Source organism: Zootermopsis nevadensis, unplaced genomic scaffold, assembly GCF_977971745.1.
Source record: "Zootermopsis nevadensis isolate Lab colony 2312 unplaced genomic scaffold, Znev_1.0 Znev_ptg000019l, whole genome shotgun sequence".
In the NCBI taxonomy this organism is placed as follows: Eukaryota; Metazoa; Arthropoda; class Insecta; order Blattodea; family Termopsidae; genus Zootermopsis; species Zootermopsis nevadensis.
Window position 1 is genome coordinate 11357305 of NW_028259151.1, and position 24184 is coordinate 11381488.

At 45.3% G+C, this 24184-nt stretch overlaps 3 protein-coding genes across 8 annotated transcripts in view; 2 read left to right on the forward strand and 1 right to left on the reverse strand.

Annotated features, from left to right (window-relative positions):
• The first annotated feature begins 40 nt into the window (after nucleotides 1–40).
• LOC147873393 (UDP-glucosyltransferase 2-like) lies at nucleotides 41–21172 on the forward strand. 6 transcript variants are annotated; one of them, XM_022086549.2, is made up of 8 exons: nucleotides 41–146; nucleotides 3049–3248; nucleotides 4162–4343; nucleotides 4929–5186; nucleotides 6018–6231; nucleotides 6375–6597; nucleotides 6682–6901; nucleotides 9203–9897. In XM_022086549.2, the coding sequence occupies exons 2-8, from the start codon at nucleotides 3060–3062 to the stop codon at nucleotides 9519–9521; spliced, it is 1605 nt and encodes a 534-aa protein (XP_021942241.2). In that variant the 5' UTR covers nucleotides 41–146; nucleotides 3049–3059; the 3' UTR covers nucleotides 9522–9897. The 6 variants fall into 6 exon arrangements, with proteins under 6 accessions (XP_021942241.2, XP_021942242.2, XP_021942240.2 ...); XM_022086550.2 differs by having other exon boundaries at nucleotides 129–267; XM_022086548.2 differs by lacking the exon at nucleotides 41–146 and adding an exon at nucleotides 2413–2558.
• LOC147873394 (glutamate receptor-like) lies at nucleotides 10700–13596 on the reverse strand. Its single transcript, XM_087351353.1, has 5 exons — nucleotides 13330–13596; nucleotides 12767–12984; nucleotides 12350–12567; nucleotides 11703–11971; nucleotides 10700–11025 (listed from the first exon to the last, which is right to left on the reverse strand). Exons 1-5 carry the CDS (start codon nucleotides 13428–13430, stop codon nucleotides 10806–10808), a joined length of 1026 nt encoding a protein of 341 aa, XP_087207479.1. The 5' UTR covers nucleotides 13431–13596; the 3' UTR covers nucleotides 10700–10805.
• Nucleotides 21049–24184, forward strand: part of nan (transient receptor potential cation channel subfamily V member nanchung) — a 29177-nt gene continuing 26041 nt past the window's right edge. Inside the window, exon 1 of the mRNA XM_087351341.1 lies at nucleotides 21049–21178. The gene's annotated coding sequence lies outside the window, so the exon portion shown is untranslated. The remainder of the gene's footprint in view (nucleotides 21179–24184) is intronic.

Sequence of the window (24184 nt, forward strand, 5' to 3'; positions counted from 1 at the left end):
CTTCAAGGTCCGAGTCACGTGGTTGACTGATATCACCCCCATCACAAAAGCTTTTAGAACAGCCACGGCGTCTTTTCCGTGACAACGACCGTGCGAGAACCTGCCATAACAGAATCGGTAGAAAGAAAGCGAACTGTGACTAAACGGTAATTCAATTCAGTTTTTGTCAAATATAATTTCTCGTGCGCAAGAATAGTTATTATTTTTGCCTGAGTTACAATTTCATTTTGTTGGAGTGCCATTCAATCACGTGAAGAGCCAGTGCAGGTAAGAGTTTCAATGTGAGCTTTGTTTTAGTTGCGGGGAAGGAAGAGGAAACTCGACTCTTAATTACTACGCAGAAGACAGGTACTTTCATGTTTCTTAGGTGCTTTAATCATGTTTATGTCATAACAGCTGTAAGGCCCGTTTTAAGGCGCATCGCCGTTCTAATTCTAACCTTAACATTTTCGAAAGCACAAACTGAACAATAAAGAGTGGACAAGCAAATGAATCATTTTCGTTCTGTGACAGACGCTTATCGAAAAGACACGCAGTACATTCTCGACGTGTTCTACTTGCAGTTAAATTAATAAAGAAATTGTTGTACGAAGTGCTGAAAATGTCGACGGCGTTCAGCCTCGCAAGCGCTCATTTTTCCTCATGTCCGATGCGACTGAACACAGAACATCGACCGGAACACTTCTCGTGTCACGGAGGCGATGCGACGGAGGAAACGCTATCGATTTCTTTTGCACAGGAGAATTGAACGAGACGTGAGTGAGGCGGTGTTCGACGTCGAACACTCGTCGCTCACGTGGAAAGGGCGTCCTCGCGCTTCGACTGTTGGAAGACAAGTGGCGGACGGAATGTCGCCTGCGGGTTACAACATTACGTGACGCGAGTCACTGCCACATCGTGCGTGTCTTAATTCAGTCCAATTGTATCGATGAACAATTTAATATGGTTTGCCTGACTTTGTAATCGCACTGTTTTACTACTGACTTTCATAAATACCTCGAAACATGACAAGAAAATTGTATGGTTTCTGTTTAGCACTGGACAAAGTTAATAATACGAGCGATACTTCTCACTTATTAATCGTCAATTCAGGCGTAAAGAACCGTTTGAGGTAGTCAGTGGATTAGATTCTTAAGATTTAAGAATTGTCTCAGTGTGTGTCAAAATGAGTAGAAACTTAAGCTCCACTGGACAATCTCAAAGGCGGTGTAGAAAACGGATACAACTTTGTTTGGTGAGAAGGGCAGTGCGGTGGGTGGGCTGCTTGGGCGGAAAATTAAAAAGAAATCTAAACATTTTACGTGGAAACTTTTAAGCTTGAAATGGAGTAAGGGTCAATGCAGGGCAACGGTCTGAGTGTCTTTAGAAGTATTTGCGTTCTGTCACATTCGTTCCGCGTGGCTTTAAACAGCGCGAAACTCAAATATAAGCTTCGTAGTTCAATCAGGGAAGTGGCCCATGGCCGCTTCGCCCGATACCTGGTATCACCGGCGTGCCAGATCACGCGTCAACCTTTGAGTCCTTCCGACACCCGCTCTCCGTGGAACGACCGAATTTTGTTTCAGGGTTGTCCGTGGTTCCTGCACAACAGTTGCACGTATTTGGAGGTAAACTTTTGTTGCTTTCCTGACAAAACTTTGCAGCACAGGCCAGAGCGTTTCTCCATCACCCATGTCCTGAAAGTCTCCCTCACAGGCATTGCACTTAAGGCAAGTTACTTAAGACAGCGCAAACGCAGACTCGGTGTGGTGTTTGTCATCTCGGTCACTGGAGAGGCAGTCAGCCGTAGGAAAATCAGGCATCGAGAAATCAGTCGATTGAGCGGCCAGAAACAACCACGCAGAAGCTTCGTTTTTTTGACTGTCGCCTGCAAGACAAATTCGGAGGTCAGAGGAATTTTCAGGGCGAGGATCTTCATAAGTTACGCACGGCCTTCACCAGATAAATTTAATCTGATGGAATGGGGGAGGCTGAGATGGCCAGAGCATGTAGCACGAATGGGAGATACGAAACAGATTTACAGTCGGAAAACCTAGGCGTTGATGATTGGAAAATGTTTAGCGCACTTCAAAAAGGAGCTGGCTTGTTGATTTGACATTAGTTGCCTGCGTTCGCTGTAAGCGCACGGAAATTGTCAGTTGATAACCTTTTTCGGAGAAATGGATTCTGCTTTCGTTGTGTTGACATTTTGTCCAGAATTCGTGTTAAGAATAAACCGAACGTCGTGTGCCTTTCATACGGAATCAAAATGTTGACGTCTGTACTCTCTTCTTTGCTAGCTGAAATATGTTGTTAAGAAACTAGTTCTGTTCAAATTTTAATGTTGTTTACGCTGTCCGTATCCTTGTACGTTCATTAACTGTCTTCGTGGAAAGTACTTACGTAATGTCGAAATGTCTTGCGAAAATGTTATCGCTGTCACATGAAGTAATTGCCTCGAGTTCTGCTTCGTTTTCCCGCTGTGCTAGTTTGTTTTGTCGCAGATGAGTTGTTCGGTCAGACCGGGGGCCATTTGCCACTGCGCTTCCTGGCGTCGCTCAGAGCCTCAGAATTACCGGGTGAGTCTGTGAATCAGCTGCTTTAAACCACGCTAATTAACGTCGCATTCAGACGCCGGGCGTTTGAAATAGAGGCGGCTCTGTGTCATTTGACGTCTTCCGGTGGCGTCTTCACGTTCCACGCTTATATACTGACTGGTCTTCTGATTCTTTTCCGCCGCGAAGTCTTCTGTGCCCGTGTATAGTAATCGAGTTAATTCTTTATATCCGTTCCACTGGTAAATAAATATATTGCGCTAATCACAAAAGCCCGCCAATGGACTTTAACATGAAACATTTTAATCTAGTCCAAGCCTTCCACTTCTACAGACAAGTTTAATTGGCGACTGTGCCGTTCGTGGCCTTTATGCTGTGCGCTGACACCGAATCGGTTGGAGCCTTTCCTGCTCAGTCGTCTGCGGAAATACGTAGGTTACCGATTTTATGAATGTATGTCGGTTGTAGCTCGGACAGATTTAGGAAATGGATTTCTGTGTTTTCTGTTTTCTAGTGCGAACTGAAATGGATCTAATTCGGGCGAGTTGCCTGGTTGTTCTCCTGGCGTGCGCAGAATTCCAGGGTGATGGTGCCAGAATCCTGGGCATCTTCCCCTCTCCCTCCTTCAGCCACCAGCTTGTGTTTCAAACCATAATGAAGGCGCTTTCAGCACGTGGCCATCACGTGACTGTAATTAGCACGGATCCTCTCAAGGTCAGTCACTTTCACGTGCAGCACATTTCCATGCATTGCAAGAGCTTCATAATTACGCGTCTCAAACATTCCACGTTTCAATGATTTGTATTTTGATCGGGGTTTATCAAATTTGACGCAAACGCGTTCTTAAATTATCGCAAAGTGGTTTAAGGTTTAAGATTTCCGTCTTCTGGGTTGTTGCGCTGTGTAGTCTGGGCGATATTAACCAATTAACCAAACGGTTCGATTTGAAGGCAGTGACGTAATCAGAAAATGAGCGACTCTCAGTCATCCGAAGTAATTCACAGAACGTCGTAGTTTCCCGTCTTCGTCACGTGGTGCCTGAGATGTGGAGAATTGAATGCAGGCGAGACCCGAAGTGATTCTGCCGATGTTCTGTGGCGAGCATCTTGAAACAAATTCTGCTTGAAGATGACTGTGGGTGGAAAGTGCTTAAATCTTCAAGTTAGCGCACATTGGTAGCAAATTTCGTACGAAGTGAGGCTGTGTTGACCAAATTCGTGTCGTGGGTCAGGACGCCATCTACTGATTTTAATATTTAATGTTTTTCGCAGAGAAGGTCGTCTTTGATTTTGGTTTACCCAAGGAGCTTCACTAGGTCATGAAATACCGTTACAAATGGGCACAGTGAAGAAATGAATTAAGTAAAAGTATTTGGATGAATTTTGCATGATTTAAGGAGAGACAGTGCCGACAGGACTAAGAAAAGGCACTGTAACTCAGAACATCCTAATTATTTTTGATACTAGTGACAAGAGGTGACAGATATTTCGTAAATACTTGGTGGCTCGTTCAATGTTTGACAATAAAACGCGTTTTGAGTTGCTTATAACAATTTCGCTTTGCAGGTGCACAAAATTTACAGCGATTAATTAAGTGTTCATAATTCGATTTCACTGCGTTTTGCCAGGAACCCATTGGCAACTACACAGACGTCGATCTATCGTTCATGTACGACTATGTTCGGGGGAAACTGAACTTTTCGGATTGCCAAGGCATCACCGCGTTTGGTACAGTTCTGAGGTTTTCCCTGCATGTTGGAATTGTGTGCAATATGCAGCTCGGGTCGCCCGCTATTCAGGACTTCATTAGGTGAGTAACAGCAGTCCAACATTAGATAATAACTGTCTTAAAGACGCTGTGTTATCGTCCAAAATCACGGCTGGACTAAAGTCGAAAAGATATTAAATTGTCGGTCAAGGAAGACAGAAAATCCAATTTAGTAAACACTAATTTTCATAAATGTTATTGTGTTTACTGACTATGAGTAAGAAAGATGATCAATTTGTGCGAAATGTTAACTGTGAAATATCAGTGGCGAGACCTAGAAGTGGATGACAGGATGAAATTGGAACTGATCTTACTAAAATACCGTGCGACAGACAGGTACAAATTTACCTGACTCAGGATAGCGTCCACGAGCGGCCTGCTGTGAGCGCGACATCAAAATGTCGAGGTTCATATAACACGGGCATTTCGTGACTATGTGGGCGACTATCAGCTTCTGAAAGGAAAACCTACTCTGGTGATTAGGCAAGGAACTCTCATGACGAGTCTCTGATTGAATAAGTTGAAAGAAAATTGGAATTAAAGTGCGCGGAAAGAATTTTAAAGGTTAGGTTAGTATATTTTTCGGATTTGTTTGGAATTCGTGTTGCTTGCTCGTCATTTTCGCAGGTGTCACCCGAGCACCAACACGAGTTTCGATCTGGTGTTCATGGAAATGAGCCGGTACCAATGTTACTACGGCCTGATTCACCACGTCGGGTCTCCCCCAGTGATTGGCATCCGGTCCGTTGGCATCACTGCTGCCACTCTGGCCGCCGTTGGGAGTCCCAACAATCCTGCGTACTTTCCAGACTATTACCTTCCATACACCGGTCACATGACCTTTTTCCAGCGCTTACACAACACGGCCATTTACGTCTGGAACAGGTACGTCTACAATTCTGCAGGAGAGCTGGGGGGTGTCCAGGGTTGTGCTTAGGTGCCATCCTGACACTTAGAAGAGTGACTTTCTCAGTCGCAATAATTTGCTTGCTATGAATTGTAAAAATGTGTCAAATAAGTCCATCTTTTATTGCAAAGTCCCTACGTGAAGTCACTGATGTAAGATGTAAGATGTCGGTAAGATGGCTGCTTATCCCACAGCGATTTTCTCTGCTCCGGAATATACCGGTTAATGTATCGACCGACTCAGAGTTAAGTTCAGAAGTATAGAAAAGTAGGTCCATCTAGGAGCAACGCTCTCAAATGGAACAGAATTTTATGAATTCCAGTGAAGCAATTAGAAGGAACATTTCCGAAAGTTCGTTTATCTATTTGGCGCAGTTTCGTCCAATTTTCTGACAACGAATAAAATTTTGTACAGAACTAAAACATCTGCCCTTGATACAACGCCTTTTCTTTCGAGGTAAAACAATTTTCAAGAGTCTGTTCTCGAAAAAGTCGAAGGATGATGAAGTCAGTGAATAGTTTGGGACATTACGTAAGGAATAACTTCGTGTTTATTGTGCCCACGTGTTGTTATTACGACAGGGAACTTAAAATTAATCGGTCGTTAGGATAGGTTGGATGAACCGAGGGATAAATAAATGATTCTGTGGAGAAACCTCTTGAAGGCTGAGCACTTGGATGCCAAAGAGAAGATCAGAAGATAACATTAGGATGGAGTTGGCTGGGTCTGTGTTTCGATATTGTCCCGGTTCGGGGCTTGAACACGAAGCGGAATGTTTTACCAATCCGTTTCGCTTGTTGTCGACACAGCGTTCTATGGCACGCGTTGCTGATGCCGATGAACGAGGTCGCCATGCGCTATCACTTCGGCCGTGGTCCTCCGTCTGTCTGGGAGGCCGAAAAAAACGTCAGCCTCGTGATGGTGAACAGCCACTGGAGTCAGAGCTACCCGCTGCCCCTTCTTCCCGCGGTCATACAACTCGGAAACATCCACATCCAGGAGAAGCCGAAACAACTTCCTCAGGTCAGTTGAAGAGTGCGAACTGAGTCACGACGCTTCCTTCCTAGTCCTCTCCAATTCAATATTCATTAATAATGAGAAGGTGAGTGACCCCTGAAGTCCTGCGACAGTGGCTGGAGTCTCAGGTGTTGTTGTTTGCCGCGAAGGACCTGCAGGAGTTCCTGGACGGAGCTGCGAAGGGGGCAGTCTACTTCAGCCTGGGCAGCAATGTGAGAAGCGAGACGATGTCGCCAGAGAAGAGGCGGGTGTTCCTGTCTGCCTTTGCGGATGTACCCCAACGCGTCCTGTGGAAGTGGGAGGCGAACGACACGTCGGATGTGCCCGATAACGTGAAGCTAGCGAAGTGGCTGCCTCAACAAGACGTTCTGGGTGAGTATTTTGTCACGTGGCAACTGTCGAGTCTCCAGAATGGACGAAGGAAATGAAGCTCGAGTGTCCTCTGTACGCGTCTAGCTCATCCGAACGTGAGGCTGTTCATAACACAGGGCGGCCTGCAGAGTTTCCAAGAAGCCACGTATTACGCGGTGCCTCTGATAGGAATACCCTTCATCGCCGACCAGCAACACAATGTTCGCAAAATGGTGGACGCTGGCGTCGGGCTGCAACTGGACTATGCCACCCTTTCCAAGGATGGGCTGGTGACAGCCACCAGGAAGGTTCTCCATGATCCCACGTGAGTAAATTCTTTCTGAAATGTGTACCTGCACGACGGTTTCTGATGGAACTGAATCTGCGTTCGATCTTTGCCACTTCGCTACGACTCCTTACCTCAAGTCACACTTCCGTGATTATTTTCTTTTCTCCCTGCCGACGTTTGTTTCAATGGGAGTGAAACCCAGGAGCACATTTGGGGTGGCTTTTTTCGTGTTATTTCCCCCCGAAAAAAACAACAATTTTGGTCCTGGCGCTGTTGTGTCATGCTTAATTTCGAAGGTACAGAGACCAACTTCATCTGGACTCGAAGTCCAGACGTTTTATCACAGTTTTGGCATTTCTCAAGCATTTCTGTTTATTCTCATGGAATAAGCATGCCAAGTTTGGTAGAAGTTGGAATATCAGTTCTCGAACTACAAGCGAACACACACACACACATGAATACCGACGTTTTTGTGTATAAGTTTATGAACTTAAATGTAACATGAATAAATTTAGACTTAATTTCGCGTAATATTAGGTCTCTATTAGGTCTCGATATTGTTCCTAAACCCCCACAACAGTTTACACGGAAAAGCTTTTCCTTTCTTTTATGCCATTATTTCTTACTGTAACATGTTTCGGCCTTAATTTTGCCATCGTCATGCGTCATTACGATAACAGAATAAGCAGAGTATTCAAAGTGTGTGCAAGTCTTCGTGTCTGTCTGGATATTTTGTTAGGAATTATGCTCTTTTTTTTATTGTGGTGACAAAGTAAACTGTTGTATCCATTTAAAAATTAAGGAAATTTACGTATGCAAATTGAGCGAGTGACGTGTGCATTTGCTGCCATACAATCATTAGCCAACTTTAGAACACACGGAAGAAATGGAATGGGGCTGAATTCATTAGGATAATGTGCAGTGTAGCCAAGCGAGTTATAAATAGTGATTTCTGATGATGGGCAAAGCACCCAAGGGCGAAGCTGTTTTTACTATAAGTCACTGTGAAAGGACTGACAGCCATCCACACCGAAAATCTTACAGCGTCAGATCGGTCTCTGAGACTGAAGGCCCGGGCGGCGGGGAACTTAGTACGACTGACGACTTGTTCACGGAACAACTTGTGACTGATTGAAGCGTTGACATCGTGAAGTTGTTTTTCCTTCTTCTTCTTATCTTGTACTGGACTGACGGAAAAATCACCGAGGTCATCGAAACGCCTGCCAAGACTCGCGACCTTGTTTTGCCTTCAGTGGTTAATTTTTTAAAATGTTCTATGAAATTCGAAAATAATTATGTCGCCTGCTGCGACATAATTATCTCTTTCTGCGGGCCATAAATTTTGACTGCTTAAGTTGTGAGGTGATAGGCAGTAAAGTGTACGTAACTTACGACAAATCAAAGATGTCGAGACACTTGATATTCATTCAAAATTTTATTTGGAAAACTTGAGGGCAAGAGACCAGCTGGGGAAAAACTATGTATATAGGTATGAGGATAATATTAAAGTAGATCTGTAAAGTAGAATGGGTGAGTATGTAGAGTGGATGCATCTGGTTGAATAATAAAACCTTCGATATCTGTAAAATGTCGAGGGATTTGACTAGCTTAGCAACTACTGGAAGCAGTTGGTTCGTGTAATAGGTTCCCAGAAGTTCTACATGTCGGCCACTCTGAGTGAAGTTCCATAAGTCTGGCGCCCGAGACCCCACAGTGTCCGCTGGTACAAGTGTCGCCGTCTTAACTGTACGAGAGGTGGCCAGCTTCTGCATAGCATTCGTCGAGAATCTGTTCAGCAAATAGCTCGCACATTGTTTTGCGTTCCACGTAAAATTAGTTTAACATAATGCGAATATTTTAAAACCTTCAGTGTTCTTCGTGAAGAACAGCATATTGTACTCAAGACCGTGGAAAAACGTCGCTTACATATGTATTCCTAACTTGTATCATAGGCAAGGAACATTTCGAAAACCCTGTGTGTTTGTTCAACTCATTAGGTCAAACCACTCACGTCTTTAAAGCCCAGAGGCGACTGTGCTTTAACAACTAATAAATCTGCATTTTCTTCACAGATTACATTCGCAGGGTAAAATATTATTTACATCATTTAAGCAGTTTCTGTTATGCGTGGAATTCCTCAGGCAAGAATTGGCTACGTGGCGTTTGTTGCTGTGTTGTGCATTGAACATTGACGCTGTGTAAACATTTGGGTCGTGCCGCTTTCATTTGCAATTAGAATTGTTGTTTATTGTTCACGGATCAAGTTTATAATCAGCGCACTGTGTTGAACTTCATTTGACGATTACAAAATGCGTCCTTAATTAATTCTTTCCTTAGTTTCAGAGAAAATATGCTGAAGTTTTCAACCGTGGCAAAGGATAGGCCAGACAAACCATTAGACAGCGCAGTCTGGTGGGCGGAGTATGTACTTCGACATAATGGCGCCCGTCACCTTCGGTCAGCTGCGTTAGACTTGACTTGGTACCAATATTTCTTGCTGGATGTCATGGCAACCGCGTTGTTCGTCCTTCTGCTAGCCTCGTATCTAACCTACGTGATCGTGCGCTGGACATTCCACCGCCTTGTAGGTCGCTGTTCGAGTGCAGCCAGACATGACGTTAATGAAAACTGCGTGGTTGCTAAGAAATTTGACTGATTGCGGGATCTTGGCTTTCTGGTACGATTCCTATGACCGACCTTTAATGACGTACGTACTACGGCAGACTCCTTTACTCCGGAAGCGTGTGTGAAAACCAATGAGAAGAACGTCGTGCAACTTGATGGGAGATGGGGGGGGGGGCGGCGGGGGGGCGGCAGTACAACGCATTTGTAACAAACCCTGTGTAATACTAGTCCAGTGTGCGTTTGACCATCCTGATTAAGTTACCTTTCGTCCTCTGTATGGGAAGATGGCGAACGAATTGTGTATTTACGTTTCAGAAGTTTTATTGAATGTTGCAATTACTGATGAAAGTTAAAGGAGCTGTCAGGACAACGACTGTAACGAAATAAATATAAATCCCAAATGAAAAGTCCTTTCTTAGTCCTTGCCGACGTGATAATCCCTGGCTTCTACATGCGCTGCCCATCTCATCCTATTTCGATCGTCCAATAACATTTGGTGAAAAATACGAATTGGGAATTTCCACTAGGATCTGGTCTTCGGTCCTCGTTTTAGCAACTGACAAAACAAACGGAACAGAGACGCTTCCTCGTGCCCACTGATTCACGACGAGCGTTTTGTTTGCTGTGTTTTTCACCGAACACCAAACTTTGCAGGCGATGCTCTTTCAGAAGTTTGGTGTCTGGCGCAAATTCTCAGGCGCGACGGGCATAAGTAAATGTGGACATTGGCTTCTGTTATTCTGCGCGTGTTCTCCTAACCTAACCTGTACCAAAGTCTTCACACGCGTGTGCTCCTCGCGTGATTTAGGGGTGGAATGCTCCGTCTGTTAAATGTAAGAAGAGTCTCGGCCGACCTGTGTCTACGACAGAAATGGCCGCCGAAGTCCATCTTCCTGATAACACGAACCTCATCTGAACGGGGGGCTAATATTTTAAACAGTTAACATCTCGGCCAGAAATTTCGCATCTCGCTTCGCAGAACCTTCAATACTGTGAGCGAATTTACAATTAAATCACTTTATTTACGTATCGGATATGCATTTAATATTTGCATAGGAAAATATCGTACGGGCGTCCGTCTGTAAAGCAAAGCATTTAAACCCGAGAATACATGACAGTCAGTACTCGAGATCTGGTTAAATCCTTGTCGATTGTCGAATTTAAAAATATTGGGCGATTTAGTACAGGAAAAATATCGATAGATGCGGCCCACATCGGCCTCATTGCAAGCACAGTCGATTTCCAAATGAACTTGAAACTTCCATTTATTTATTAATGACGATAAAAGCACATTCAATTTCTTGCAGAAGAAGATTTAAAGATTGGAATTTCGATAGGCGGGCAGAAACAAAGTCGCCATTTCTAAAACGAAGCTCAGAAGCGCCGCAACCACGCCCCCTGCTGGCAGCGTCAAGAGCATCGTGATCATGTCGACGGAGACCGGCGTCAGGCTTTCCTCCAGGATCTCGACCTTGGACGCCCACGTGCTCCTCACAAACCGCTTCAGAACCCCGGTCCTCCTCATTTCTTGCATGCTGAAACGGCAATGCCACGAGATAAATAATAAATAATCTTCTCAGTTTGTGTTTGCGTCGTGTGACAATTGAAAAACAGCTTTTGAATAAATGCATTCCATTTCAAAAGTACATTTCCAACGCTGTCTCTGGAGACGCGGAACCCTTAAAAATGTAAACCTCCTTAAAACGAACTCGGTTCATAATATTTCCCGTGTAACATTTCATAACATGAGGACTGTTCAGGTTTTGGCCTGGAGATCGTCTCTTCTGAGTTTCTTCGTGGTCTGCTGAGTCCTTGGAGGTACGAACTAGTGACCTTGTTGCTCTCTCTTTCCAGTTTCTAGTACGCGTGCTGAGCATACCAAATGCTGGAAAGAAGGCTTCATAGTTTGTGTGGGACTGCATAACAAAACTTTTGAAGGCGTTGAATGTTCTCTCTCTCTCTCTTTTTTTTTAAATTTGTGGTTTGTGATTTGTCGAGTGTCTGTGACGCACGACTGCCATGTTCTCGGTAATCACTTTAGATGGCAGAATATTTCGTCTGCACGTGCTGCTACCACTAGGCAGCCCTTATACGTTTACTGTTGAAAGAGACAGGACATACGAAAAACAATCCATTATCGTCATCGTATTTCAGAGACCCCCACGCGTGCTAACCTGGTCTGGTCCTTACCGGCGAGACACGCGATACTTACTGATGGCTGAAGAGAGCTCTGTACCGACTTGACTTGCTTATGATCATGGATAACGTCGTCGTGTGGAAGGCGCGTGCAACTTCCACGACGTGGCAAGGTATATCAGCTTCTAGGCCTTTGAATGACGTGTCTAGGGTGAGGTAACTGTACCTGCCGTCGGCACACAGACGTTGCAAGCCTTCAAGGTCAGTTTCCGGTAGTGCGATAGATCGTACTTCCGGCTCTAGCAGCTGGGTATAAATTTGTCTCATCACAGGATCACTCGAGTCCTGAAGGCAAACGTCAGTATTGTAAGATGGTATCCCCTTTTAAGGTGTTCACATCTCACAGTGATTGAACTTGATCTTACTAAATTTCGTACATGCATTTGTTACTAACTTATATAGACGAAATTTTGCTTTGGTTCTAATACTACATAAAGTAATGGATTGTTAAAAAGCCAACAAACCATTACATATTAATTTGCACGAAGCATTTCCCACCGGCAGGGGGCGTTGACGAATCTCTTCGGCAAGATGGAAACAGCAGAGATCCCCAAAACGCAATAATTTCTCTTTAGAACCGAGAGTGGCATTGCCCCTTGTGGAACATCGAGACCCCTCGACCTCACTGGGCGTTGCTAATGCCCAGAAACCTCCGTTACTCACTCGAAAGAACTCCACGTGTCCGGTCGCTCGGTTTACCCCGAAGCGGTACGTGCCGTCCCTCACGAGGCCGTCGTAGTCTGCGAACGGCAGCGAGTACCGCCGAACGCTGAGGAACGAGATGAACGTGGCGGCGTACGCTGCTGTCGTGACGACGGCAGTCAGGTACGCCGTGACGCAGACCGCGCGGCAAGACCAGTGCGCCGGCGCCGAGGCTTGACCTGCGGACAGCCGACATGTTTCGACACTTCCCTCGGACATTGCAGGACCGAGGGCTCGAGGCGTCTTTTCACGAGGATGTTACTACATTCGTTATTTTATACAGTTGCATTGCAGGTCATCATGCAGGTGGTAACTGACTTATGACAAATTTATCCTACGCGTCTTCGGGTGCAGTTTCGTCGACTACACGTTGCTTACCTTGCTGGCAGAAGATTCCGAAGACGTAGAACCAGCAGTGTTTCATGCTGTAGTCAGTGTTTTCACGCTCCGGCCCCATATACCACGTTACCGACAGAGTTACCACGAGCGTCAACATGGCGGTAACTACAGCGCCCCAGAGGGGAGCTGTGAAGGGGGACGATATGTGGCTCAGCGTGTTCTGTTGTGCATTTGGCCTCCTGATGTACACGACTAATCTGTAATGGCATGAAACGGTGTCTCTTGTCAGTAGTTAATTGTGGAAAAGCTGTTTTTCGCTACACAGATAATCGGAAGAATGACGTTTAATTTTAAAATTAGTATTTATTAACGTCTTCGCCTGTTTATCAACCCTCGTCTGATTCTCCATTCACGGAGAACTACGGTCGAATTCATCATAAAGCATCACCTCCATGCGTTTACTCGATGGTCAAAGCGAGGTTAATATTATGGCAGCATTAATGGTTCGTGATGTGTAGAACTTATTTTAATACTTGCTATAAAATGGAACATGGCTGTGTCTCGTGGTATTCTGGTAAATTATAAATGATTTTAGAACTTACTTTTGGCTTAGAATTGGAGGCAGGTAGTCGATGACGTCCATGCGTTCCTTCACAAAGGAGAATAAGCTGAGCCCGAACTCCACTTCGTCCGTGGCCACCATGCCGACTACCCCGTTCCACGTTCCGTTTGCGTCTCGAAATCCGTACGCTCCGTCAGGAGGAACGACGCAGTCCGCTCTGTGTGGGACAAGCGTGACTTTGCACCAGTGAACGTCGTCACCATTTTCAAAGCTTAGTGCAAATAAGTAAGCCACTCGCAGAACGGGCGCTTGGGGAAACCCCCGAAACAAGCAACTCGGGTCACGGAGTAGTATTCCGATTAGAACACACCGCACGGATTGACAAATCAGCGACTGAGTGCGTGCGTGCAAGGAGCTTGCGCTTTCCACACGTCATTTCATATTTTTCGACACTAAGCAAATATTTGACGGCGGTGCGGGTGGGGGGGGGGGGGGGAGACTGAGACTTCTCAGCAAGGGTTTGAACTTGACATTTGACTTTGCACGAACATTAGTGGATGTCGTCCAGCCCCAGCGTTTTGCTAGTCCCGCGAGAACAATGTCGTGACTGAATGACTGAAGTCACATATTTTGTTTTGGAAAGTCATTGCAGAATTTGTTTCGATGACCTTCTTAAAAATCTAGTAGTCGCTCAGACGCTCTTGATCGAACCCGAATTTGCGTTACTGTGTTCACAAGTGGCCACTATATCCTGTCTTTTTACGTTCATTTTAATATTATTCTCCCGTGAATGTACCTCGATTGACCTCTTGTCTTTTGTTCATAACTGATCTGAAGACTGAGATTGGCGTGGAATTTTTGATCGACTGAGCACGCGAGATGGAGGCGATAGAAAAGCACTAAGATAAATGAAAGGTGGAGGCTTCGATGGGTTCCGCTTGTAGAAGGACTGGACGCTTGTGGGACTGCGGTCAGTCTACGTGAGGAAACCTTTTAAAAATAGTAATTTTAAAGGCCGTGAAAGACACGGGAGAATGATACTAAAATGAATTATGGGAATTGAAGATGTGGCGTGGACTGAACTGGCTCAAGTTCGTATCAGTTGGTGGATTTTGGCTTTAGTGAAGGTGGAGTTTCCGGTTACGTTACTGCCACACTGATGGTTGCGTCGGAATGTACTTACGTGAAATTCATCCTGCTTTGAAATTCGTTGAATATTCTCATGGAAAATCCTGAAAATTCGATCGGCTTATTATCTCTGTACGTCGTCTTTGTGATGTACGGCGCCTGCGGAAAACGAGAATGTCGTAAAAGACACGTTTACGTCACATGCTCGTGGTGTGTCAGTCCCGTCGCAGGCAGTTCCTTCTCCTTTCACTCTCATGTCTTTGACTCGGAAATTTCCATGCCCCTTTTCCATTTGGTCTACCCAGTGAGCCCTCTCCCTTTCACATCCTGAGTATACAATTTAACCAACTGTAGTAATGAAAGGTTAGTTTAAACTCGGGAGATGAATCAGTTTCCAATTTGAATCTTAGTCCATATCTACATGTTTATTCTCAGGCACCTGCTAAGTCCCACAAATAACGCGAAGAATTTCCCTTCCAACTTGTGGCAATCTGCGCACCTGGGAAGGAGGCACGCAAGTGCGCAGAGGCAGACGTTACACTGAATAAAATGAACGCGCGGTACCTGTGGTCGAAGTGCTCCTTTGATGAGAGTTCCGTGGAGATCGCCTCTCCTGCGTACAAGTGGGACGGACGACCAGCTGAGTCCAGCAACGGAGCTCCAGTTACCAATGCGAAATATCTGCAGTGGCAGAGTGGGGTGGACGTGGTATACTTCGGTAAGCGACGCATCCACCGCGCCTCTGCCCCTCGACCCGGGCGAGGTCTGAGCCACCAGAAACTCTGAATCGAAGGGAATGTAAGTTCCGGCGAAGAATTCCTCCAAAGACACCGCTTCGTCCACGAACACAAGCCTTTTGCCTTTCGGGAGTTCGCTCGCTGTCAGCAACTGCAGTTTAGAATTTTCGTTTTGAAACATCGTTTTGTTCATTTGCATTTAAAATTAAGCACTGCGTGTAACTAATGACGTATTTGCAACCAGTCCACGAGCCTAAAAGTAATTAAATTTGCGATCGCATTTATACTAGCAAGTTAACTCTCAGGAACCAGTAGCATTCGTCTCCTTGTAGCCTATAATTTTGTAAAATTCGTGTGGAGTTTGTTGTGTGCTGAACTTCGCTCCAGCTGGGTTTTCTGTTGGCTATTGAATAACTGTTCGATTTGTGTTTCACAGTGTATTTCACACGTGACAAACTATTTGCGTTTTTGTAACACTGGGTGTGTGGCAGACTTGATGGAGGAAAGTTCTTCTTGAGAAGCTAACAGTCGTTTAGTTGGTCAGAACGAATTGTCTGCCTTTCATTTACCCACCCCAAAATGCCGTCAGCATTTTCACGAGAGCCCACAACTGGCCCCTGTTCTCCTAACTTTGCGAATTCAGTCCACCCTTTTATCTTCGAACCTAACCTAACATTTCTCTTCCATCCAAGCCTTGGTCTCCAAAGTCATTTTTCTTTTAAGTTTCTTACTTGATTTGTTGTTGATATCATCAGTCATAATAGATCTGTAATTGTGACAGTAAGACCATCATCATAATGATCGTCACCGCTCCTTGTTAGTAAGCAAACTTCTTACCTGTGGCAATAGATTTTCCGGTGACCTGTCACTGCAGATCGCGACGTACAGAGAATTCGCGCGACGATGCGCCAGAGAACCGACTGCTTCTGCGCGGATTTGCGTTGCTGGAATGCCTTGTCGCACGACGGACATTACGAACTTCGGCATGTGCAGAGTCCCTGTAAGAAAAGGTTGAAGATCGATCCAGGTACGCGACGGAAACTCTTCGTCAGAGGAGACGCTGTCGATTTCTTTGCCGCAGGAGAGTCGGGAAACGAATCCCGGATCCCATTCTGGAAAGTTTCGTAGGAACGAGACGTGAGTGAGGCGGTGTTCGACGTCGAACACTCGTCGCTCTCGTGGAAAGGGCGTCCTCGCGCTTCGACTGTTGGAAGACAAGTGGCGGACGGAATGTCGCCTGCGGGTTACAACATTACGTGACGCGGGTGGGTCACTGCCACATCGTGCAGAAGGTTCATTCCCGTGTTCACTAAAGCCGTGTTTACAGGAGATAATGTGCGTTGGACGATGACGACAGTAATTCTGTACAAAAAACTGAAATGTTTTGGCAACACTGAGAGACTTACCCTGGTCCTCTGAGTGTAGGAAGTAGACGCACGAGGAATGGAGCTGCTTCAGAACATCGAGTGTTATTTTGACAGTTGTCTCATGTGTAAATTGCGCGCCCCCAGAAGAAACCACTCCCAGCAAAAATATAAGCAGACGTTTCATTTCTGTTTAGAGTTCAGTTCAGTGCGAATTTGCAACTGCATCAGCGATTCGAAAACGGACTGCGTCGTGAGTGGGCCCTCGCTTTCTGTTATAATACATTACAAAGAGGATAGTTTTTAATTTTAATTTTAATTTTAAAGCTGCTTGTCAGAGGTTACAAAAGAGGTCTGTGACTAATGCTCTCATGCCTTCTTCCCCTGCACATGTTTAATGGGCACACGTTTATTAGTCTCGTAATTAATATTATTTTCACTTTGCGTCTTGCGACATTCGTTTCACTGGAATCCAGTCCATTTATTAACAATTGTAGTTCGTGACGGTTTACGAATCACACGCGTCGAACCATTAAATAAGTGAAAGGTAAATAATTGATTCACTTACATGCACATGAGGAATCTTTTGTTCAAGTCAGTGCTTCGTAGTTACAAAATGTGCAGGCCCACACAATTCCAGACAAGAAAGGATTTAAAAATACGAACGTGATATTAAGCACGGATTGTGAGTGAATGGCACATGGAGATTCGCCAAAGAGACGAAAGTTGGGTTCGGAAGGGACCGAATCTCGTTTAACGCACTTGCAAAACAAAGAATCAAACACGTTCCGGTTTCTGTGAACCTTTTATTATATGCCAGATTCCAAAAACGTCTAGTCGCTGCCGGTTTTCTCAATGCCCTCGTGACGTAGGCCGCTCTCGCCTCTGAAACGTCTTCTCAGTTTCTACCCGGCGCAGCGCCCCAGAAGACGTCGTTTCCATTTTTAAAGTTTGCGTCAGCTCTCTCTCTCTCTCTCTCTCTCTGCGTTTGCCTTTGCGCTGTTTCGACCTTTGCGGAACGGATTCCAGTACAAGAAACAACGCGGATGTCAGAGTCCCCGTTGCCAAGGCAACGAAGATGATGCCGACGGGCGTCATAGTTACCGTGCTTAGAGTGCTCTGTGCCATGTCGGGCATGAGCGGTGGCCAAAAGTGTCTGGCCGCCCGCGAGAGGATCCCGGAGCGTCTCATGTCTTGCACCCTGCATTGTGAAGGAAACAAAAGACACATTTTACTCCATCTGAAGGGCATTTTGTTTACCTGCGTGAACATTGGTCCTCCTGTAGTAACAAAACTGACCTCTGCATTTAAATCGGCGTATTTCAGACTTCGCCGTTTCGGCTGTTTCGGACCGTCCACTTATTTCCTTGTTTGGAATTTGGAGCAGGTCCTCAGTTGCCAAGCGAATTTTACGAGGGTGGATGGGCATCGTTTGTTTATCGCTCAGTCGGTAACACTTTTACCAGTGCGAAAGACCCGTTGAAATTCGACGTTAATGATTTCGTCCCTGTCTTCAGCACTCGCCCACTTCCTTCCTCGCCTTCATCCGACTGGTGCATTTATCTCCTTAATAAGTGATTCTATCAGCTGCCTAATGGGACCAGCACGAGTAAATCAGAACAATCTGCCATCTACATTCGTAACCGAGAACTGCTGTAAAGACGCATGGCGTCCTCTGTAGAAAGACGGATGAATGGATTGATTGCCTGACTGATCAGTTGACTTGATTTAAACGGAAGACAGAGTTGCACGTACTTGGAACTGAAGACGCGCCTGTAAGGACTCTTCTTGCTGAGGACCAAGGACTCCGTCAGCAGGTAGGACGCCTTGTCGACAGGTACGACGCTGCAGGCCCTCCTGCTGCGAGCGATTCTGAGGAACAGGTCTGAAGCGACGTAAGCGATCTTCGGGTGGTCGCACATCTTCGCCAGCCCCTCGTCCACGCTCTTCGGAAGGCTGTCAATTCCGGGCTCTATCAGCTTCCTGTACACTTCTCTGAGAACCGGGTTCCTGGGATTCTGTCGGACAATTGTTTTACCATCTAATAATACTTAAAATCGTTTTCAATATTATCGACATATTAACAGTAAAGTTATAATGAACTTTACTTTAGATTTTCATTCTGTATTCCGTTAGAGGCAAATGAAGAATTCGCTGTGTCTGTTACGTTTGCATATGACGACAAATGTCAGACGGCGCTGACGGCAGTGTCTGCCTGTAGAACCCGTCACCAAATTGCATGGTTCAAGGCCGCGGAAGGACTCCTTCCGTCCAGCTCTAATCGAACAATACGGCGTTGCTAACTTTGATACGGAACGAGTTCTGAGCTGTCTTCACTCGCCTTGGCCCCGCCCTTCGGGTCGCGACGTCGCGCGACCTTAAAGATTGCAATTTTGTGACTAGACCACCTCAGGTTCCCGTTCAGAGCCAGATGAATCCGGTCTACACTCTCCCATTTCATTTTAAGATCCATTTTAATATCATCTTTCCATCTACGCCAAAGTCTTCCAAGTGATCTCTTCCCTTCAGTATTCTCTGCTAAAATTTTATACGAATTTTTGTATATCCCTCGTGCAAATGCCCCTCGTATTTTATCCTCCCTGTGCGATCATGCTAGTGGCATTTGGTGGGGAGCAACAATTACGAAGAACTTCATGACGTAATTTTCTCTGTTCCCCTACTTCTTATTCCTCCTTCGGTCCAAATACAGCATCCTGTTCTCAAGAAACGCCGCCACTTCTTATTAAATTATATATTATTTTAAATTCGACAGAAAGTTTGGGCGCATTGGTAGTTACAAGGCATAAAATGTTACGAATTATTTTATTTTGAAGACTTCTGTCTTCTGGGTTGTTGCGCCGTGTAGTATGTATACCATACTACACGGCGCAACAACCCAGAAGACAGGAATCTTCATACTCATTTCTGTGAAAACCTCAAATCTTACATATTTTATTTTGGTCACCGCTGGAGTACTCGTATTTACATTGAAATAGTTGAGATGCGCAGATCCCGACCCGACAATAACCCTGTATGTCCCGTCATTCACGAGACTCTCGAAGTCTGTGAAGGGTAGTTCGTGGCGTCTGACGGCTAGCAACGACGTCAGCGTGGCTGAGTACGCGTCGAGCAGAACGACGGCAGTCACGTGCGCGCTTAGGCAGATGAGGCTGCAGGATCGGCCCAGGTGCCTGATGTCGCCTGCGGAGTGATCCAGAACACACACATCGCTCACCGTCTCTGCTGTTCTTTAGTCGGGAGAAGAGTAATTGAAGTTCTGGCATTCAGGCGGAGGACTCACCCTGCTGGCAGAAGATGCTGAATATGAGGAACACCGAGCTCGCCCAATCTTCAGACTTCTGAAGACCGCTCTTTGCACGGACGTTCCAGGCAACCTTAAGAGCCATCGTGAGTGCTATCGCAGTTATGATGATGGCCGTCCACAGTCCACCAGTGAACGGAGACACAACGAAACTTCCGCTCGTTTCCTCCAGTTTCGGCTGGCGTATGAAGACCTTCATCCTAGAAATTTCATTTCAATAACGTAACAGCAAGCGGCCAACACCATGTTGATGCAACGAATCAACCATTTCCAGAAGCCCTTGGAGAATCAAACAGTGCGCGGCTTAGGGTGTGTCGAGAAACGCTTTGAACCAGTGAAAATAGTCTTACTTAAAAGTGCGTGTTGGAGGCAGGAAGTGGACAGCGGCCATTCTTTCGGAAGTGAAGACGAAGCCTCCGATTCCGAATTCCACTTTGTCCTCAAGAATCATCTTTATCATACCGTTCCAGGTCCGGTTGACATCCAGGGACCCGAAAACTCCGTCCTCAGGAACAAAGAATTGCGTTCTGAAAATGTACATTATTCTTGTGAGCGAAGCGTTAAAATGTACAGGCGCTACTTAGAAGTCGATCACACCCTGGCGCTACAAGGCTATACCTTGACACACACTTCTATACTAACTAACTAACTAACTAACTAACTAAGTGAGTCATGTTTCTGAAAAGTTCTAATTCGAAAACTACATACTACATGTGTCCTGCAAATATTTCTTTAAACTGCAGTCTGTAGTAAATTTATAACGGCCTACGTGAAATTAAGCTCGTGCTCCAACGCCGTCCATAGCTCGATCATGTATCCGTCGAATTCCACTGCCCTTTGACCCTCGTACTTCTTCACAGTTGCGAAGATGCCCTGTCAATACAAATGCATTTATTATTACAGATCTTGCTGTTGGCAGGCGCTGTCAGGGCCCAATTTTGAATAACGATTAAGATTAACATTTTTTAATAATTCAAGAAATTTGGGCGCTGACAGAAGTGACCCACATCTGCAACTATCGCGGCTCTGATCGTAATTCCCTGCAGGTCTGGTCGCCGCTGGTGGAACGGAAGAGTGGACCAAGCGAGTCCAGTAGGAGGACTCCAGTTGCCAGCGCGGTATTTCTGCAGTGGTTGCGCGGGCTGGACTCGATACACCTCGGTGAGGGCCACGCTCGTCCCTCCTTTACCCGGCACATCCACGATCTCGGCCACTAGAAATTCGCAGTCAAACGGAATGTGGATGTCCGCGAAGAATTTTTCCACGGATGTTGCTGGGTCGAGGATCATCAGCCATTTTCCGGAACGCAGGCTGCTTCCCTTCGACAGCTGAAAAGGGGTAAGTACCGGCAAATGCTTAAAGCTTTCGTGAGGCGTCTCTAAAAGATTGTGGCCAGTGAGTTCAGGCGAGGTTTGGGTGTGCACGTCCAATTACCTCGTGCAACAGTTGCTGTGATTTGCGGTCACTAGACGGCAGGAAGTGCAGTGGCGGTTTGTCATCGCATTTGGTTTCTTCTGAATAGTTTCCCAGAATTCCGGCGTGAACGTGCCCAATAGTGACGCCATGTAGAGACATGAGTTTTGCCAGCAAATTCCATGTTTCTTCAACATCTGTTAAACGGAATATGGAAAAAAGTGGAAATGTCAACAAAGAATTATGGTTTATTTCATTCAAGAGCATTTTCCACCATGATTCGTATAATTATTATTCTTTTGTGGCCAAGTCGTGGAAAATTTAATGGCTGGTTCATTTAATATGAAGATAAATATGAAAAATTAATACAAAATGTTAGTCAATCTGGGAATATATATGCGTAAGTAGTATGATAATATTAAAATGGTAAAAGTAATGGTGAACTGAACTCATCTGGCTCCTGTTAGGGACCAGCGGTGGGTCACCAGTAACACGAAGAAGGACATTTGGGTTTTATGGAAAGAGGAGACATTTTCGCTCTCTGAGCGATGGTTTGCCCTGAAGAAGGACTCTGCTCCACGAAGCACATGAAGTGTAAGTGACACGAAATTTTCGAGTAGTTTTACTGTCTGGTATACGCACAGTATTTCGATAGCAATGCAAAGATACGTAGCCCAGACACACCGGTTCGAGTGTTACTTATAATCACTTATGTTACGTGCTGTATTTCTTGTCTTTTCATGTTTCCTTTATTTCATTTCATACAACTTAAAAACAAGCTCTTCACCTTTTCCAGAGGACTCTTGCAACTGGTTCGTACTTTTTAGAAGACAGGCGTCAGGCCAATGAGGGCGGGACATGCACATACGATATTAGTCCAAAAGTCTGAAGCTAAGATTCCACTTTGACAGCCCTCCGTACAGATGGAAAGATAATATTAAAATTAAACTGAAGAATATAGGACGCGAGGGTGGGCTTGTCCAAATGTTCGCCTCCGTGCACTGTAAAGAAACTTTGGTTTCCACGGAGACGGATAATTTTCGACGAGTTAAGCCACCATCAGTTCCTTAACAAGGACTGCGTTCCGCGGAGTTAGTAATGAACCCGGTTACAGTTATCGTCACGTGGTCCTCCAGTGCATATCCGTTGACGCTTTCTCGTGCCTTGATTTTCGTAGGGTACGCGCGGGTAATGCGATCCGGCAGGAAACATCCACTGTCGGTGTCGGCGTAGCGGCCGTCGTCATCAGGGCTCAGGTGACGGCGCCGAAACTTAATTTGTCTCGCTACAACCCGAAAGAACGTCTTAGTTTGCCACTCCAACTATTAAAGCGCGTTTGCATGTCGGATGATTCCCGAAAGATCACACGCGGAAACTACACTTTTCTTAAGGACGCGTTCTTTCTTTCTTCTAAACACGTGCTTTCATGGCGGGCCTTTTTACCCGCGCGGACCTTACTTTCGTCGTTGGAAGCCAGACTGGGTAGAAGCGAAACATGACTTTGAGTGTGAATGAGATCGGCTCAGAAGTGTAAATTTTTTCCAGCGCTCACGTACGAAGTGTCAAAAATCTGGCTTCTCGTTTTTGACTTTGAAATATAAGCGTGACCACTTTTTTCTACTTACCATCGTGTACTAGGAACACGCAGGAAAAATGGTAGTGTTTTCGAATTACTGCTATTATATCGCTGGACACATCCACAGCGAACGGAGCAGAGGACAGAGCACAGCTCGTCATGAGAACGAAACTCAGCGCCGAAGACATCTTAAAGCAGCTGAAACGACCTCACAGAGGAAAATCAACTGTCTGACGTGTTTTCTGCCATTTGCATGGATTTTAAGAATTTCCAGTGAAATTTATTGACATTTGGATGTTCAATGTGGCCGATTTCTGTTCTCATGCGTTCGCCGTGGCAGTTTTGTCGTAACGACCCTTTCGTTAACTTGGATTTCTTGCGGCAGGGAAATGGGCCCATTTACTTACGAATGAAACGATCGTTTGCTCTATGCGTGATTTAGTATGCAAATTGCGTACTAAAACCACCGCGTAAAATCGGCGTCTTTATGCTTTGAGAGGAAAAGCGACGTAAACACCTGAAGGTACTTACGTGAGCTGTGACAGTATTTGGAATTATTATGAGAGTTGTCCGAAAATATTTGCAAATTCTGCAACATAAATCACGAATGGAAGCCAAAATTTAAAATCAGTCTTGAGATTTTCTTTCAAAAATTGTAATCGTCAACGTTTCTTACATCAGCAATAAAATTGACGCAAGGCCGAGAGAAGACGCGACTCGCTACAGTAAACACAAATTAAAGAAACTATGATTTGTAGCAAATTAATTAATTGGGGAGGAGGCGGGGGGGGGGGGGGGGCTGAAAGTGGCCCCAACACCGCGCCGGCCTCCTGTTTAATTCCAGTTGATTTCTTTCTCCTTTTGCGTAACTTTCTCGCGTAATTCTGTCCGGCTTCTGACCCTCATCAAGACGCGACAGGCCACTTCAGCGACTCTGAACCAACCAATTCCGTTTAACATTCTTTCTTCAGAAACTCGTTGTAGCTTAACTCAGCTGCTCAAGAATTGTCCGCCGTTTTCGGAACCGAATTTCTTCACCCACAAGAAGAAGTCACTGGACCCTACTTTGAGCCAGTTCAATCCTGTCAACGTCGTCTCTGTATTTTTTTTAACAAAACGAGTCATATTTTATCAAATTCGGGAAAACCATTTCAAATATGGCGTCGTATTTTCGTGCAGAATGAGTTGGTTTATTTTACAGCAACTATAGAACCGAAAGACATTTGTTCTAATGCATAAATGATGGATTAAAAGTGTCTCGGAGAAAATTACTGCCATTACTCGCCACAATTTATGTTCTTTCGAAAGTTCATGAACAATAATTTCCTTTCCTTACACCCGTCAACTATGAATAC